General features: G+C 41.6%; 1 protein-coding gene across 6 annotated transcripts in view; it reads right to left on the bottom strand.

Annotated features, from left to right (window-relative positions):
* Positions 1–19,406, bottom strand: part of ppfia2 (PTPRF interacting protein alpha 2) — a 148,386-nt gene that overhangs the window by 121,279 nt on the left and 7,701 nt on the right. For all 6 annotated transcript variants that reach the window (XR_007815053.1, XM_018680889.2, XM_018680892.2 and 3 more), the window contains exon 2: positions 17,636–17,891. Coding sequence is in view for 5 of the 6 variants with exons in the window: in XM_018680889.2 (XP_018536405.1) it covers positions 17,636–17,884 (249 nt within the window). In the remaining variant the exon portion in view is untranslated. The remainder of the gene's footprint in view (positions 1–17,635; positions 17,892–19,406) is intronic.

The raw sequence follows: 19,406 nt of genomic DNA, 5'->3' as shown, positions 1-19,406 counted from the left end.
GGAAGTAAAGCTATAGTTCATAATAAAAGGTTAAAGGTTTGATGATCCTGCTCAAGTCAAACATCTCTGCTTTCACAGTCAGTGAAACTGCACTGAGTTCAGGTACGCTGCTGCACACGTCATTCAAAGGTACGAAACATAAATCAGTACTTTTGAGTACCACAGCCAAAAACACACAAAATGGAAGGGATGCATCATCTTGGTTGGGGGTTAAAAGTCTACACAGACCTACAAATAAACATTTTCCTCTCTTGATTTCTTTCCCAGTCAGAAATGTATACACACAAATATCTTTAATTTCCTCTGTTACTTGATAGAACCCTTTATGACGAGCCGTTATGGACTGAATACCAGAAATCATGCACTGAGGCATTCTCATTTCAGTCTGTAGCACCGAAAACGTACAAAAAGTCAATAGCTATTTATGCCTGTTGTATCCAGCTACTGCAAGCCAAGAAGCAGTCTACCCTCGAGCAGTAAAACACTGACTAGAAACAAATATTCATACACTTTACAACAACCTTGGATGAGGATTGTATTTGTGGGAGGTTGCATGTGGGAGTGTGTGTGCATGAATGTTGGCTACTTTCTCTGAATGAGCCAGTGTCCAGTGTGAATGGGAGACAGAGGGGAGTACTGGGAGGGGGGTATAGGGTGAGTTACAGCCTGGATTAGCCCATGTCTGAACACAGGGTGATAAAAGTCTGACCTCGGTGTCATGTGCAGCACATCACTCTCTGCAGCTTTATGTCCGTCGCCATCATCTCTCTGCCGCCATACTCTTCCCTCGTCTCTCTGGTTCAAAAAAAAAAAAAAAAAAAAAAAAAAAAAAAACTCTCCCTCCCTACTCTCCCTCGCTTTCCTTTCTGTATCTTAATTCCTCATCTGTTCTCTCTCTTTCCTCTCCTTCTCCCTCTCCTCCCCTCGTGTGAAAGTGAATCACGTAACCATTCCGCAAACGAGAGGAAATCATCAATTAGCACTGTCACATTGATGGTCAAATATAGACAAGCGTCGCAGCCGCAGAGATATGTGTCATAACAACTGCACATCACACTCAATGACAAAATGAGAACACAATTAGTCATCTTTGGGGCTAATTGTATTCTTAGACGACGACTGCTTCGGTTGATGTATTGTGGCTGAAAAAATGCAATGTTACTTGAACTGTGAGGATGAAAAGAAAACTGAGAGCTGATAGGAGAGCTGATACAGTTGCCCAGCCCTGTTAGATTTTTACAACAAGCCCAAGAGACTGTGTGTGTATTTTACTCAGGGCATCATCACCACATGATTATTTCATAAAGATATAGATGCATTTGAATATTGCAGCTGTTTAATACTGCAGACTTGGCTGCAATTTATTCAGTATCCAGAATCTAAAACGCCACACTTTTGCACTGCAGTATCAATATTCATCATTATTTATATTTTATTTGTATTAGTCTATTACATTTTTATTCATATTGTTATCTTAAGTGTCATATATTACCCAATAATACACTATGCAGTCATATATGACCATGAAGTGTATAGTTACCTCAAACAACCAAAGCTTTATACACACAATTTATTTACCCAGCCACACACACATGCATACACACACTTTCCACACCGGTTCAAGACCCTCCAACTCACTGAGAACCTTTAAATATAGATTGCATTATACTGAGAGTTCTGTGTACAAACATTCTGGTGCCAAGCTCATTATTTTCTTCCATGTGAAATAAACAACCTAAACCTCTGGAGGCTTCATGATTGAAATCATGACAAATCTCCTGCTTTTATTGTAGTCATACGCAGGTTAAAGGTCATCCTGTCCCATCACGTTTTATCTGCACACGGAGCTGAAGCAATCTAGTTGGTCACCGGGTTTTGAGGTCTGGGAGAATCCAAAAAGGAATTGGCAGGCAGCGCTCGGCCGGGAGTCTGACTGCATCGACTCAGGCTGAAAGAAATTCTTGTCTGATGGTTGCGTCATCGAACTGCTGCGTTTATAAAAACAGCTTTTTAAATTCCAGTGTCAACAGACAGAGGAGAGTGACATCATCTCACGAATCTATCGCATTATGGATCAATCAATTTATCACAACGTCCTGGATTCTTTGCGAGGCCGGTTAAGATAAACACTGAGCAGACAGAATTTATCAAGCAAAGCAATCTAAACACAAGGCATCCAGAACTATGCCTATAAATATTCCCCATAATATTGACAAAAACACCGACATGGACCATGCTTGGTTACTAATCCAAACTCCAGGGGATCTGTGATGAGCCGTGCATTTGTCTGCATATTACATGACTAATGCTGTCAGAGATGGCGGGAGATTGCTTCAGATTGGCCAATCAAGATGGTAATTAGCTGCATTAGGAATTTCAGCAGCAAGCCACAGCCAAAGGCAGCAGATTAAAATGAACTGCTACTAATCTATATTCTGTGTGCATTTCGAGAGGTGGGAATAATAATATACACAGAGTTATAAACTATGAAAAGAAAAGGTTCAATAAAATCCACTTTACTGTCCCCTGAAGCCATCAGTCATTTAAAGGCACTCATAAAGCATGAGACCTGTGATCCTCACATGCTGCAGCAGTGCAGGGGATGGTCCGGCAGTCAGACTCGAGCCTAATGGCTTCAGTCAAATGCTTCTTTGTTGGAAACAATGGAAACATTTTTCTATACAGAGAGACCGTCTGAGTAACTCAGTTAGCAGTGTGCTGTATGAATAGCTTCAATTTCTGCAGCATTGCGGCACCATCTCGACACACGACATACTCCACTGTAATATATGGACAAATCTGCAGAGAGCTGTTTGACGATAAGGCAGTTTAGACAACACTATGCCATTACAATTTTCCTGAATTTTCTAAAAGAGGCACAAATGTGAAATTCATCCACCGAGCACTAACAGGGGTAAAATTGGCTTTGATTGGGAGCACATCTGCTCGTTCCTCTATCCGTGAAGCGACAGAGAATGCTTTGCAGTAATTGTTGGAATTTACTTGGTGCATGGAACTACAAGCAATTTAGTTTATAGTGTCTGTACTGTACAGCCATTGATCATCTTGTTACATTGCAATGTTCTGCTGGGAAACCCTGGGTCCTGGCTTCCATGTGGATGTTACTTTGACATGCACCACCCACCTAAACATTGTTATAGACCAAACAAGATAAGACCAATCCCCCATGGCAACGGCACTCCCCCAGCAGGATAACGCTCCCACCACACCAGAAACACTGCTCAGAAATGCCTCTAGGAACACAACAAAGATCCCAAGGTGTTGACCCAGCCTCCAACTTCCCCAGATCCCAATCTGATCAAGCACCCATGGGATGCACTGGAACAGGCTGAATCCACGGAAGCCCCGTCCTGCAACCCACAGGACCCAAAGGATCCAGTGCCAATGTCCCAGTGCAAGAGACGCTCCCTGAGGTCCCCTGTCCACATCATGATGGATCAGAGGGGGACCTACACAATATTAGACAGGTGGTTTAGATGTTGTGGCTGACCAGTGTGTATGATTTCTTTTTTAGATTTTCAGAAAAACAGGTTAAGTCCAACATAAGATGTTGATAGCAGTGGTTCCAACCTGGAGGACTGTTTTTGTTTGTGTCTCATAAAATACTGGTTAGTTTTGCCTCCCACTGGCCTCTAAAAATCTCTACTTATCTGCCTGTTTTCTTGCAGTTGTGTGCCTGCCTGTGCACTAAGAAAAGTAAACTTTAACGACGATTATTCTGCCTTGTGTGCATCAATTTGGGTACAAACTCATGCTAACACTGTTATAAGATGCTCTGTGCACAGTGTTGCTTTTAGTCAGACGCTGGTTAGAGCAAAAACAGTGACTCACACAACAAATGAAACGTTCTTCACATCCATTCCACTACTTCCATGAAGCTCTTTTCCAGCAGATGCATGCATTAGATTCACACCTTCCCCGCTACCCGGGTTAAACACTGTTTTTAACTGTTTTGTTTAATTTATCAATTTGTCGGGGACAGTCCTCACCTCTTTAATCAGCAGTAAAAGTGTAAATGAGCTGATGCTTGTTTGTAAATGAGCTAAGGCTAATTTCCATCTGTTGTCTCTAACTAGGTGTTAAAAGACACATTAAAGGAAATATTTCATACAAACAACACTAAATTAAGACAATTGCACAGAGGACAACTTTAACTCAAATGTGCATGTCTGAATATGTGGCAATACTACCCTTTAATACATAAATGTATTACTTAAGGCCACTTCAAGACCAATAGGGGTGTGTTTCTTATTCATGTGCCCCAAGATGTACTGTATTCTCTGCTGATTTTGAGCTTTGACCTGTCAACATGCTGGACACGTTTTCTAAACAATGATAAATACAGCGGAGAGGACAACACCTCCGGGTTTCATCTGCTCGATTATTTCAATGATGCTTATGAGAATCTGGCAGGTCTGGTGCAGCACCGCAGCGGAGCGGACATGGCCGCGTGCTACAGTACATGATGTGCCCTATTGGATACCTGTGATAGAGGCTTGCCGGGCAGCAGCTGGCAACAGGAGGCTGGCACCAGATGACTGCTCTCAGCGCAGGGAACAAAACAAGCAGCTGTGGGAGCGGTGGGTGGGTTGGCCCTGTCTTTAAAGGAAGCCAGGCTATGATTATCACAGTGCAAAAGAGGGCCACAAAATGCTGCTAACATAACCAGGCCAGCTAGCTAACACTTGATGCTAATTAACCACTGCCACCTGCAGCTTACAGCTTAATACCAACTGCAATGCGGAGTGAGCCACTGGTCTATTCTTACATTGCTCTATGCTATATTACCCTATTACATTGTTATATCCTCATGTCAGACTTTCAGGATGAAACTCTTGGAACCTTATTAAGTCCATGAACATCTGCTACATAAAATTAACTATACTTTTTCAAAACATCTTTAAATCCTCATGTTTCTCTGGCATTTTGAGTGACATGTCCTCTCTTCTCTTTACAATTCGAAGAAATCATGGACTTAAAGTTGATTTACATTTGTAACGTACGCAATTCTTGTTGGGTTTAAGAACTGTGGCAGTTGGACAGAAGCAGTATATGCTTCCTACTATCAGTGAAAATGTGTTCATGGAGTTCTGCCACCCAATAATGGGGGCATCACTTGAGAGCACAAACACTTAAAATGGACCAGATGTATTAATATATATATATATAATATATATATATATATATATATATACTGTATATATTCAAGGGACCAGAAGTTTTCCAATTAAAAGATATTTTTTTGTGTCCAAGCTGCCCCTACAGGTCCCCAGATTCCTTTGACCAGTGTGAAAACCTGCTGCATTCAGCTGTAAATTATACAAACAGACAGCAACACTGACAGCATTTGTAAAAAGCCAGACAGCGGACACTCTTAGTCGAGAATAACTCTTCAAAATGCAATATGTCACGTAGCTCCGCTGCGTTCTTGTGTATTGAGGCTGCTGTCACTCGGAAACAGATATCACGGCTGCGCCTATGATTTATTCAACATGCTGAATATTAGTGTAAAATGGTGTGTCTAGAAGGATGCTCTTACTATTTGATTTTGGAGAGGCTGACATCAGAATGCCATTTACAGTTATCAAAAAGACATTCATGCTTTAGTTTTACATCGCTGGGAGATTTTCTGCTGCAACACTCGTGTTTTCACGTTGTCTACATTTGTGCTGCTAGAGTGCAGGTAGACTATGAGATAAAAACCACCAATAAAGATAAACAGTTTTAAATGCTTTTTCCCTTCAGTATTCAGATGTTTCAAATACACAAAGCAGAGCCACTGAAAAGCTGGGATACATTATATCATGTGAAAGTGATTAAAACTCTGACATACCAAGCCATGATTTAATTATATCAAGCATCTCTGGCTCATTGACTGCATAACAATGTCAGCTCCCCACCACACCCCCCTGAAGCACTGGCTTGGCCATCACAGTATATTACCTAACACCAGGCATGTGATTAGGAGTGACATTATAAAGTTCAATGCTGTGATGCACGCCGTTGGTGGCGGGAGGCATATGGTCCAACAGGATACCTGAGTCACATCAGGGAGCTGGATGTGGGCATATCTGCCACAGAGAGGAGGAAGCCGCAGTACGGCATTTACAGTTTGGGAAGATGCAGTTATGGAGAGAGACACAGAGGATCGACTCCTCGGAGGGTGTGAGCAAGTCATTATATTTCACCTTCAGAACCAAGGATTTTTATTTCCATCCTTGTCACACAACGCTTCTGGTGTAGGATGAAAATCATATATAGGTCGTTTGTTGATGCTATAAAAAGATCTACTGTTGAATAGAAGCTCATTTGAGTGAATGCATATGTGGCCTTGGAGGTAGCTGGGGGTAGAGGGGGACATCTGCTCTCAGAGACTCACTCAATGGCTTGTGCTACTGACATGACAACTACAGTTCCTGGATAATGTTGACAGTATTAGAAATCAAAATCAGACAAGTCGTACAGCCCTAATGTTTTTATCTTGTTTTCATCATTCAGTTGTTTCTGATTTTGATCCTTATATATGGTCCACCGATTAGACATATGGCCTTAAAAGAATAACATAAATGATCATAAATGCTGCACTACAACCATTTGAAAAAATATTTTTCACAGGATATAATAGTAAATCATAACCCACCAATGGGTAAAAGAAGACTAGACTAGACCAGTCTATGGCCGTGCATTCAGCTCTGTGAGGCTGTTCTTAGTCACAGCAGCACTTTGAGCTAAATGCTAACCATAATTATCATTTTGCTATTTAGCACCAAATACAAACAAGAGCGTCATTAGTTTTACAGGTATTTGTTCATACACCAAAATATTCATCCATCCATCCATCCATTATCTATACCGCTTATCCGTTAAGGGTGACGGGGGTGCTGGAGCCTATCCAAAATATTCAGATAACTGACATTTTTACCTGACTATGGCACTAGATGAAAAGTTGGAAATCACCAAAATTGAACGTCAACCAAACTTCACAACACTCAACACTCAATCCATCCAATAGTTGTTTCAGTCTGGACCAAAGTGGTGGACTGACTGACTGACTGAACTCTACAGCTACAACACTAGTACTGCAGCCTGGTATCACAAAAACACATAGGAATTTATATGCCATTGTCTTTTCTGTACTTCCCCCAAACCTTAACCCTAACCAAAGCAGCATTAAATGACATGCACATTGAATGACACGCAAAAAGTTTAAAATGTGTAGACATGGCGCGCGACATGTCCTGAATATGGCGGGCCATCTATACGCAATCCCCCAGAGATCATGTTAAACATGGTTAAAAAGGCTGAATCCCCCTCTTTCAGTACAAAATAGGTACACTTGTACTAAAGCTTACACCACTGTTCGCCTCATTATGTGTGATTTTTCAACATTTTTAGAGAAATGCAGCACAGTTCATCACACCACCGTATAGGCTAAAGCTGTGATGCAGCAAAGCAAGCAGGACATCATGGCATCGGCTCTCTTAGGAGTCCTTGAACAAGATTCTCAGCTGGCGCCAAGAGCCAGTGACATCATGCTCTATTTCTGGCTTTCAAGTGGAGCATTCAGAAGCTAAAAGGTATCCATTAATGGGGACCAGCTGCATGGTCAGAAACACCAGTCCAACCCAGAGACCTGCTCTTAGGAGTCAAGTGCAGCTGCCCCCCCCCCCCCCCCCCCCCCAAAAAAAAATTGAATTACATGCTGATCTTTTTCAACATGTCTTCAGGATATTGTGTCAGCGGTGTCAGAAATGAATGTCAGTCTAATTCATCATCAGTCAGCCTACGTTTGCTGCAGTGTGTGACATATTTGAGTTATAGTTAAATAATCATGTCTTAGCTGGTTATTAAAAGGGGAATCCAGCAGATTCAAGTGTTTCAGAGGCTGTGCAGAGCAACTGGTAAAACTGAGGAGGTAATATTCATCAGTGGTGCAGGCAAGATAAACATATGTAGTCACTTTTGGAGGGAGGATTACATTTCTAGATCAGCACTAAGTATTGGTCATAACCTCATTTCACTCTGCTCACTTAAGTGGCTCTCTAGGGACCAGTTCTCTAATTCATTCAGGCAAAGCCAGCAAGCAGTATGAATGTGTGTGAGTGTGTATTTGGGTCTGTGTTCGTGAGGATGAGACTGTACGCGCATGTGTATGTGTGTGTGTGTGTGTGTGTGTGTGTGTGTGTGTGTGTGTGTGGACTAAGATGTGAAAATTTCTGTATTTCTTGCCTCAGGGTCTGAGTCATGCTCAAGTTCTTCCCACAGTGATGCAAACGGTAATACAACCCCCCGCACCACCACCACCCTCCCTGATTCCACCCCACCCACACAAATACACACTCAATACACGTGGATTTTTGCTCTCTGGAGGAGATGACATCAAAGTGTTCAGACTGTGTCTGCCTACGCATTGTCATTTCCGAAACACAAATGATTCATCAGACGTTTTTGGGGACATATTATAATAAAAACACCTGGAGATTTTGCAACGTACAGTATCTGGCTGCTTACTTAGATGTGGGAAAGGGATTTATGAATGTAAATCATTACAAGCTGGAGGTTCAGTTAGATCACCTGACACAATAAACATGCCTAATAGCACAGAAGGGCAATAAATATTCTATGTCTTAAACACACTTGGTACAAGCATATTTTATTGAGTGAATCAAATTCCCAAACCACCAACCAACAGCATGAATCCTGGTTAGAGGAGACTTCACTTCTCAACCTTTCCATGGCGTCAGGCATCAGTATGGGTCCTCCCTCTCTGCCCTCCTTATGCTTCTTTGTTAAGATGTTTATTGTATCTATGGGATGTGTGTACTGTCATACAAATAAATTAATGGTTTGTCTTTTCTGAAGTCTAAGACATCTGCAGCAACTACTCTACACTAAATATTGAGTTTTTAGCAACAAAGTCAATAGCACCAAATGTTTTACCAACTGGAGTGCATCTTTACTCACATTCTCAACTTCCCCATCCACTTTTCAGCTTAATATTGGACACTATGGACCAAGCAGCATCATTTATACACATATTATCTAGGTCTGACAATAAACCCCAATCTAAAAGATTTATCACTTCAGATCAATCTTGAACTGCAGGGATCTATTACATTAATATTCAAATTTTCAGGATTCTGCTATATTCCCTGCAGATGCTCCCACTATTCACTGCTACAAAAGATGTGTCAGACTGATGCAGTATGTGAGGGGAGACCTAGATTAAAAATGAATACCTTGCAACTGCCAACTAAAAGCAGTAGCTTAGCAGTACCAAATATTTCATTCTACAACTGGGTCTGTCATGCTTGAGTAATTACTTCCCGTCTGCGGAGTCGTCTCCACAGTGCTGTAGACAGCCTGACTGACTGCTGCTGCTGCACGTCTGCCCTTTTCCCTTTAACAGTTAACACATCACTATCCAGGCATTAATTGCATTTTTGATCTATGGCCTGATAACTAAATGACTCTGGGCTATGAAAGATCTTTTCCAAATAATAAGCTTGTTGTTTATAGTCATTTAAGGTAAATGTAGAATCCCCTTTAAGGATTTTGTAACTTTTATAAATGTGCAGTACATTAGCTTTAGCAGCTAAGGCTGTTGGTAATATTTTCTCCTCCTCCATACAGTAGTAAATGCCCAACATTTTTATGAGATGCACATGACAGACAACACTGTACATCACAATGACTGCACTATGCTCTGCCAGGTCAGAGAGACAATTATTAATGTTTTTGATGAAATATCTTTTTACTAGTATTATTAACTGCCACCTATTTTTTGAGATGCCAGTTTTATGGATCATGTAGAACTGAAACTGAACTTTGAATTTTAATTAAGTGTGATAAAACATGCTCTGACAGCTAGCATACTTTATATCTAGCTGTGTATTTTCAGTGTATCTAGGTACTTAGAAATGACTGCAATCAGTGATTCTTGACTATTCATATATATTCATTCATATTTGATTCTTCAAACACTCGAGAGAAATGAAACAGCTGGTAAAAAACTGGGAAAAAAATCTGTCCTGCCTTGTAGTGTGGTAGTGAGTTTTCAGAGGTATTTTGCATTTTTGCAGGATCAGCTTCATTAAACCATTTGAAGCAAATGTGGATAGTGTACTGGTTTCTTCCAGAAATATTAATCAGGTGGACTACAGTGAACTAAAGCTGAACTAGTTAAACTGTGGTGACTGTGGGGCCAGTGTGAGTTAAGTGGGACTAATGTCATGCGCAAAAAGATGCTAGCGACTCTGAATATTCAATTTTCTTTCCATCTGCTTGATTTTATCTTGTACAAGTTAAATTCTTAGTGTGATCTTTGAGTACACTGACTGAACAACCCTAAAGAAGACTTTGTATGCAAACAGCTGCTGTCTCCTTGTTAGGCTGATGTACTGTTCCTGCAACTTTCTGACTTTACAGCACTCTGGTGCCCTACTGTGCTGTTCATTAGAGAGATAATTGCATCTGCAGGAGATCCTTCTGCACTGTCTTGTCACCTTGGCATGTCTGAACCGAGCCCTTTCTCCTGTTTCTCCCGCCAACCCGCTGTCAGACAACGGTCACCCAGCAAATCCAGCGCTTGGCATCGGCACCAGCAGCGATGATTCATCTGGAGGAGGACTAGATCTGTCTCCCTAATCAGACCCTAACCTTTCAAGGGTATTGATCAACTATCTCTGTCAGAGACATTACAGACACTCGATGCATACGGCGTGTGCCAAAGGTCCATCCCCGTTTCTGTCAATCTGGAGAAGATTAAAGGGAGAAACGAATTAAGGGAAGGGAAGAAAAACAAGGCTTTGGGGGTAAATTGAGCAGAAAAACGAGAAAGGCTTTAGTTTGCAAATCAACGCTTGTGAGACAGGAAGATTGGAAAATGCACTGCTAATGTCTATCACAGCGTGTATCGGACAGAAGATGGCTGTGCCAAGGACATCAATAAACGAACGTCCACATTTTCCACTTATGAAACTCACTTGTATGAGTCTACAGACGTAATCATGCCATTTATGAGGCATTATGAGGTATTCTACAGCTAAAGTCGTTACTGGTAAACTCCCGTGTAGCCCACTCTAGCTCGTCTTTGCACAGTTTCCTCCTCTCTTCCATACCACGCATCAACCGCACATCTAGCCTGCAGGCGGCGTGAACTGGGGCACAAACAATAACAGTAATCATGGAAAATCATGTGCTGCTCTGGCGGAGGAGACCAGCTGACTGGCTGACTGCTGGAGCCCAGAGGGTCTCCTGTACAAGCAACAGAGAGGACGGGGAGGAGGGGGTGGATGAAGGGGAGCAGCGAGGAGGGGAAAAAAAAAAAAAAAAAAAAAATCAGAAAGCAAAGAGAAGAAGGATTCACCTCCCATCCCCTCACCTCGACAAGCTTAGTCATCTTTGTTTCCACACTCTGCCCTTGTCAGGGAGCTTCACCATCTCCCCTCCCTCACTCTCACTGCTGCTCCATCCTCTACTGGTTCACCATTCACCCCCATGAAGGTCCCACAGTGGTACATTCCATGACTACAAACACTCATTTGGCAATATTGGCTGCTGAAGCTTTAAGAGGGATGGGAGGACATGGTTGCATGCCTGCGGATAGACCCTTTGACAAATGTTTGTGTCATGTATGATTAATAAACAGTGGGGTGGGGGGTGGGGGGCGTCATTGACTTAAATCAGGCCGGTAATGACCAGATATACCAGAGATGTACACAGTGCTTACCCGTTAGATAAATCCATTACTGCCCTAATTACTAATCCTTAAATGAAAGTGTAATTGCTGTGAGAAATCAAAGTGTATTTTCAGGCTCAATCACCCTTTTGTATGAGAGACGTCGAAGGAAAAGACACAGTTGTAATTTCTACTGAAGCCAGTAGGATGGTCATGAATGAACAAACCACAGATCAATTGGCTGCTCTGTACAGTAATCTAGTGCAGTCTTAGCTTTCATTACAACATCGGTTGTGTGAGTGATCAATTGGCTGGTATCTCATTACTGTCAGGTTGGGCAGATAAAGCACTCTCCAGTCTGGGGGATCTGAGGTCATGCTGTTGGTCCTGAGTGTCCAATAGGTGAGATTTACACATTAATTTATGATTTAATTTTATTGCTTAATTTTTTTTTTATATTATTAGATTTCTGAATCTAAATGTGAATAAAAACAATTAATCTAAAAATATTGTCCTTCTCAGTTTAAGGGTTATTTTCTTCAGATTGATTAAAATTTTAGATACAGATAAGATACAGTAGATGCAATCTTTCAATGATAAATAAAAGTAAATACACCCCTCCAAAACGGGAGATTACACAGTTTAAAAGTGGCTGTCTTTCTATGACTAAATCACAGAGCAGTGACTGTGTGACTATAAAGCCTAGTCACATGTCTCATGGACATTTTGTTTATTTGGAGAAGCAAAAATGGCATCCCACTTCACAGTTACAACCTTACAGAGCCTGTTCAATTGTCATTTCACATGATTTTAAAAGGTCATCTGGGCTTCTAGTGTCACCTGCTGACCATCCAGGATCAAAATGCCATTGTTATGATGAAAGAAAAACAGAAATCAGCAACACCCTACAGCATGTTAACCAGAGTTTGTTCTGTCGATCACCCTTGCCAGGTCAAGTGACACTTTAGCTCCACAGACTAAAATTCAATTTAACTATTGAATGATTTCTGTCTCCAAGGCATCTCTTCCTCTAAATCTATAGGACTAAAACACAAATTTGTGTTTGCCAAAGACCACAGCTCGGTGCCAGTGACCAGGATCAGCAGGAGCGGAAGCTGCTGCGGAGAACATCAGCGGCAGCAGCCTTCAGTCGACCATGTTTGGCAACAGTAAATAAACAGCGTGGGGAGAAGGCTCCCGCAGTCCCTCAGGGCCCTTCGAGTACAGTAACGCACAGCTGAGTGCTCCGGAGAACACTGCCTGTCTGCCAGCTCGCCTGTCTGATGTGTGACGATACAGGGGGCGTTTGGGGGTGGGGTAGGGGGGGTTAGGGGGGTGGGACGAGGGTCACATGTGCGTGCCACTTTAAGCTTCAAGCCGTCTGCATGCTTTACATGTCTTTCCCTATCTCTTTCTCTGAACTGAATCCACTGAGTACTGGTAGGGAGTCTTTTCTGCGAGCAGATTCACTGTAGCAGAGGAAACAAGGCAGAATAATGCGAGACAAGGAAAAACACCAGGCTTTCGGATGACAGTAGTACCCCTCATTTCCCAGAGAGGCTTATAGTTAGAGGCAAGAAGAAATTGCTCACCCTTTGCAACAAAATACATGTTGCATCAGCAGCAGGGAAGTGCTTCATTTGCTGAGTTTACCCAACTGTTAAATATTTAATTATGCGTCATACAAATATAATATCAAACCGAGGGTAATTAAATAGTCTCATCATTGTGCACGATGCTGGCTATAGACTGGGAGTCATATATTTTATACTTCTTTTCTCAGAACTACTTATTTTGTGCTCAAACAATCTGAGCTTCAATGGCCATCAAACCAGAGCGCCATATTACATTGGAAGATAAACACATTACAGAAACAAGTTTCCTCTTTGGGGACAATTAAAGCTATCCATATTGTATTTGCACTATGTTTCTGCTTTCAAAAGACACTTAAAGGAGTTATACATGAGTTTTCTCTGCCGCCGGTAGTGATGGTTACTTGCAAAGAGGTTCAGCCATCATTGTGTTTATAATACAAGAGGTAAGAATTCACCTTCTGGGCAGCGCTACTTCTTCAGGGCAGTCTGGATGCTACAGTGAGTCGCTATCAGAATGTAACCAGACAGGCCTTCCGGGCCAGGGCTAGCTGGTTAGCATGCTAACTTCAGTAGAAGAAAAGAAGTGGTAGAACTAGAAGCAAAACATTGCTGTTGATTTCTACTGCTGGAAACAGCTTTTGATGACAAAAAGGAAGGAGTTTGATGCTGAATTCACAACGTTTCCTCTAGACTGTAGTGACAGCAAAAGTTACAAATAGCTGCTCTAAGGGAACACAGTACTCCACCGAAAATCTATCCTTTGAGTGCCAAATACTGACCTCCTGGAGGCTTGAAAAGTAGCTCTGTAAAGCGTATATTCTGTATGCTCATTAAATTCATACCCCTGTGGCGCTTCAAGGCAAAGAGTAGGCATTGCTGTGGAAAAACTATGTGTTTGGAACATGATTTTTGCTGTAACTCTGAGTTGGAAACTTTTGCAGCTGCCATTCCAAGCAACAAGCTTGGAAGCTTACTAGAGATGAGTAATTGAGATAGATTATAATGTCTTAGAAAGACAGATTTTGGATGGAGCATCTCTTTAAATATGACGTTAAAGTCAGATGCTTCATAGCATCAATGTACACATGGCATGTCATGCAGCGACTGGGTGTATGACACATATACAGCTAATGGTTGCCTCTGCTGTTCTTCTGCTCTATAACAAAATGGCCTGATGAAATGTAGAAAAAGAAGACAGGGGACAGTGGGTGAGGATGAAGGAATCGGGGAAGGGACAGGGGCACTGTTGGATTGTTATGCATGTAAGGGGGGATGCGGTGTTGCCTGGAAGCGTCGAGCGGGGACGGCGAATGTCACTCCGATCAGTCGAAAGTGTCATGATGTGAGGCAGAGCCGTGACCTCTGATGGAGAGAGGGAAGGAAAAAAAAACAGAGGAGAAGAGGAAGACACAAGGCAAAGCACAACATAACAGAAAAGGCAGTGACAGCAGAAACAGAGAGAGAGAGAGAGAGAAAAGGAAAGGGGTGGGGGGGTTTGAACAAGAGAGAGAGAAGTTTGCGGTGGGGCCAACGCCTAATCCTGCCAGTGCTCAGGGCTTGGGGAACAGAGGAGTGATATCAGTAAAGACACATTCACAGCCTGCCTATCGCCTAAATGAGGCCACTTCTGTCTTTAAAACTGAAGCTCCTGCTGCTTCTCTCTTCAGTCACCACCTCCTCTGCAATCACACACACACACACACACACACACACAGAGGGGAGAAAGACCTGGAAGCTATCTATTGCCCTCTTTAAGAATCCCACTACATGATTATCTGAGCATTGTTCCACGCTGCTGGTCCCTCGAAAATTGCTGCAAAATTACATCTATATTAAAGAAGTCTCGTTATAAAAGAAGTGTCAGATGCAGCAAAATCATTACAGCCTAATCAAGAGCGAAGACATTCATAACACACAAGCACAAAGGTGATGACTGCGTCTGTGAAATCAGCTCATTCTTATTGTCCAAAAAGGCAGAAGCTGCAAGCTCAACTCTTATCTGCATATTAAAAAGAAGCACAACGAGGCCACTCTTCCTTGGCTAAATGCCTCTGTATAATTACCAAGGTCCAACAAACCTCTTCATAAACCATTAGAGTAATGCTGATACTATACAAGCCAATAAGACGCCATCAGATTAATTAATGGAATCATTTGTGCCAGGATGTCGCCAGGAGGATCCCAATCACCAGAGTGACATCTAATTTAAGCCTAGGTGCCAGGAAAAGCACCAGAACAGTATGTCAGCTCCGTCATTACACAATGACAACCAATATATCACAACAGCGCCACCACAGAGCCCCTACTGCCAGGTGGACATCAGTGAAATTGTCTGATAATGGAAATGTTATTTCACTTTGCCAGCCCTGGTTGCTCTCTCTGGAAATGGAGCTGTGGGAACGTTTGGACAGGAGAGGAAGATAGACTCAAATTTGCTATTTCACCAAGAATGGACTGAAACTATGGGCAGCATTTTGTAGTGCTTAAGGTTTCCCCATTTTCTGTCTTGTACTCTCAACTGTATATTATGTCCACTGTGTAACTTCTGAGGAAGATAAAAGCCCCGAGGCTGAAGTATGAGCTGGAGACCACATAACCCAGAGTTCAAAACTGCAGTCTGAGACAAATCCAAGATGAAAACACAGCAAAGGCAGGCTCTGGTAAAGGCATATTTATAACATCTCAACACACACTCTCTGACAATCCGTTCCACACCTCAGAATGAAGAGGTGTAAGTGGGTTAATTCAAATTATTCCAAAGGCCATGGGGCAAAAAGAGAGAAAAAAAAAGATATAAAATAATTTCCTGGCTGGATTAATTCAAAATAGGAAGTATCATTTTAACGCTTCAAACCCCTTTTAAGCCTTAATGTGAGATCACACCAAAGCTGATACAGACGCAGTGTGTGCCCCGCCTGTGTCTCTGAAACCATGCGGATTACTGTGCTATCAGTGGGCACCGCCTGCGAACAAAGTTCTCTCCTCTCCACCAGCAAACCTCCAGAGTCTTCTGGAATGAGAGTGGGGAGAGAGCGTGTGACTAGAATTACTGACACACTTATAGAAAGCGCTAATCTCCGCTTACTGTAGAAATTATTACGTAATGCTTTTCTTTTTCCGCATATTGCTAAAACATGGGACAAACCACACCAAAATTTCTGTTCACTGTACAGACTGCATACAAAGGCAACTCTACGGTGTCATACAACCAACATGGTTGAATGCACAGTGAATGTCTAATTAAATACCAACTACAACAACACACACAGTTATATGCTTATACTGGTAATTAGACCCTACTTCCCAAATGTTTAAAGGAAGCAAAAAAAAAAAAAAGTTTAAGTATAAACTGTCTTGCATGATTTAATTTGGAATTAATGAGAATCACCAAGTTGGAAAATCTTCCAAAGTAATAGTACTGGAGGACACAATGTTTGTGCCATGTTCATTTAAGTGTTATCAAGTAATGCACTGTGAGTTAAAAGTTAATTACACAAAGTTTCAATGAGGGATACAGTACTGCTGAGGAAGAATATATTTTACACTGCACTTGCTGCAAATTGTAGATTATCCACTAAAATGCATTGTAGGAATCCAAATGAGAACAAAGTGATGCAACCTTTTGCAGAAATTCTTCTTGTATTTTGAGAGATACTTGTTCTCTGAAGAATCAAAAACTTGGCGTGATCAGCTATCGCTTTTTTAACTCATGCAGCACAGAGAGAAGAATTTTCAGAATGTCCTCTTAAGGTGGATGGAAAAACCATGCCATGCTGACTAAGTTTAGGTTTAGCCAAAAATGTACACTCCAACTGTCATGCTCAATACCTGTGTGCCCGTGATCTCCTTATAGAGAGAACACCCCAAAAATACCACCCAGCGATCTGTTCCTGACCTCCTCCACTTTCCTGACAATGCAGCACCAGTATCTCTCCTCAAGTACCTTATATACCTTATAAGAATTCACACATCACTATATAATACACTGACTTTATGGAAAATGATACTAAACCAACAAAATGGTTGGAAGATCAAAGAGTTCAAAGTTCAAATGTACTGTGTGCAAAATACACCAAGTGCTTAAGTAATTTAATACAACAATTTGATTGCAAATCACAAAATATAAAATATAAATTAGATCCACAGATAAAATTAGTGAAAACCAGGTGTACTGGTGGTGGCATAAAGTTTAAGATACATACTATGTTACTATAATGTCCCTAGTTCAATCTAAGCCATGGACATTAGTTGTATGTCTCCCCAGCTTCCCTGTCTATACTTACACTATGACACAGTCAATAAAGGCAAAAATGTAAAAAGCAGCATTGGTGTGGCTTACCTGTGGCAGGGCAGAGCTGAGCTGGCGCTGCAGCGAGTCACGGTCGTAGATGACGTCCTGGAGATGCTGCTGGGCCAGTCCGAGGCTCTCCTGGGTTTCCCTCAGTGTGTCCAGCAGCCGGTCCCTCTCGTCCAGCATGTTGACCATCAGCTGCTCAAAGTGGGAGTCCGGGTCCGAGGCACTGCTCTGAGAGCCGCGCTGGCTCAGCGCTGTGTCCTCGCTGATGGTGGGCATCACCTCGCACATCATCTTGGCTCTGCCAAAGAGCAGGAAGATCAGAGATTAGACAGAGATCATCAAAGAGAACAGACAGAGTTACTGTCATTCATGTACCATGAACCAAAGAGCGATGTTTCCTTCTAAAAAAAGTAGAGTTTTAATTGTTTCATTAATTTGACCACCGGAGGTTTTTCAATCCACTGGTCTTTAACTTTGTTTAAAACTTAAAAGTATATATGATGACAGTTTTCTGAATTAAAACTACAAAAAAGTCTTGTTGTCTGTGTATTGTATTTATACCAAATCAACTTTAATATCTTAACTGGTTTCAGGCTCAGAGTAAGTAATTTTTGTTATTACTTTTATTTTATTTGTATATGTGAAATGGAGCACTACAACACAACAATTTCACACAAGGGATAGATCATCCACTCATCTTTGTGTTTAACAAAACAAATGTGCGTGTCACGTGTCTACCACATGTGTGAATATCCACTATTGCTGTTTGTATGGCTATGTGACTGGGCCTGACACAGTTGGAGCTCGGCTAAGCGTCACCCCGGCATTTCAAAGCTGCAGAGACGTCTTGGGAGGCTGGGCGTTCTGCCCTAGATTTCACGCTTGTGCTGTTTAATGGGCCAGCCCAGATCGAGTTGCATAATACACCATATCTATGCTATAGTGGATATGTGAAGCCATATTCCAGCTTCCCGGAGGGACTTCAGAAAGCCTCAGGAGTCATCCTAACTGGATGGGCTCAAACCAGCTTTGCATTATCACAAGTTTGTGTCATGTGATGAAGAAATGAAAATAAATAAATAAAAGTAATGAAATATACAGATCTAAACAGATGAGGTAAACATAAAACTTGAAAAGAGAAAATGATTAAATATGATTCTCACCATGATTTAATGCAAGTTTTACAGTGGAAAGAGCATTCCCAGTCCCAGACATGTTTAGCCTAGCTTGCCACAGCAAGCTAAGCTAAGCAAGGGAGAAACAGCTTTAGTCAAAAAAGAAAACTATACCTTCCAACAGCACTAAAATTATATTTATAATTATATTTATAATTTTATAATAATATTTCATCTCATTAACCAGCAAAGTAGCCACCAATACATCTAAAAATCACTTGGGTTTCAGTCAAAGCTGTGGAACTGTATGAAACTAGCATCCTCAAGACTTCATCCTGCACGCACAACCACTGAAGCCATTTGAATGCTTGTTGAATCAGAGTGTCTTATTTTTTGTTATTACACGTCAGATTCTGATACATGAAGCAGCATGTGAAGTTTTTAAGTTTTTGGAAGGCACAAAGCTAAGCTAGCCATTTTCCCCCCAGCTTCCAGACTTTGTTTTAAGCTAGGCTAGCTATGCTTTTGACCAGTCTCTCTACTGTATGCAGACACAAAATTGAAATAAATCTTCTCACCCAAGTCCCAGTAGTGCAAATATGCATAAATATATTCCTTTACAGTTTGAGTATTTCATTTCTGAACAGCTAGATTTACCACATCACAAAAATAGCATTTAGCAGGTCTCCCAGAGCAAC

This window comes from Lates calcarifer, linkage group LG18 (assembly GCF_001640805.2).
Source record: "Lates calcarifer isolate ASB-BC8 linkage group LG18, TLL_Latcal_v3, whole genome shotgun sequence".
NCBI classification, from domain to species: Eukaryota; Metazoa; Chordata; class Actinopteri; family Centropomidae; genus Lates; species Lates calcarifer.
The sequence above is the reverse complement of the archived record's forward strand: the minus strand, read 5'-3'. Positions and strand labels throughout refer to the sequence as shown.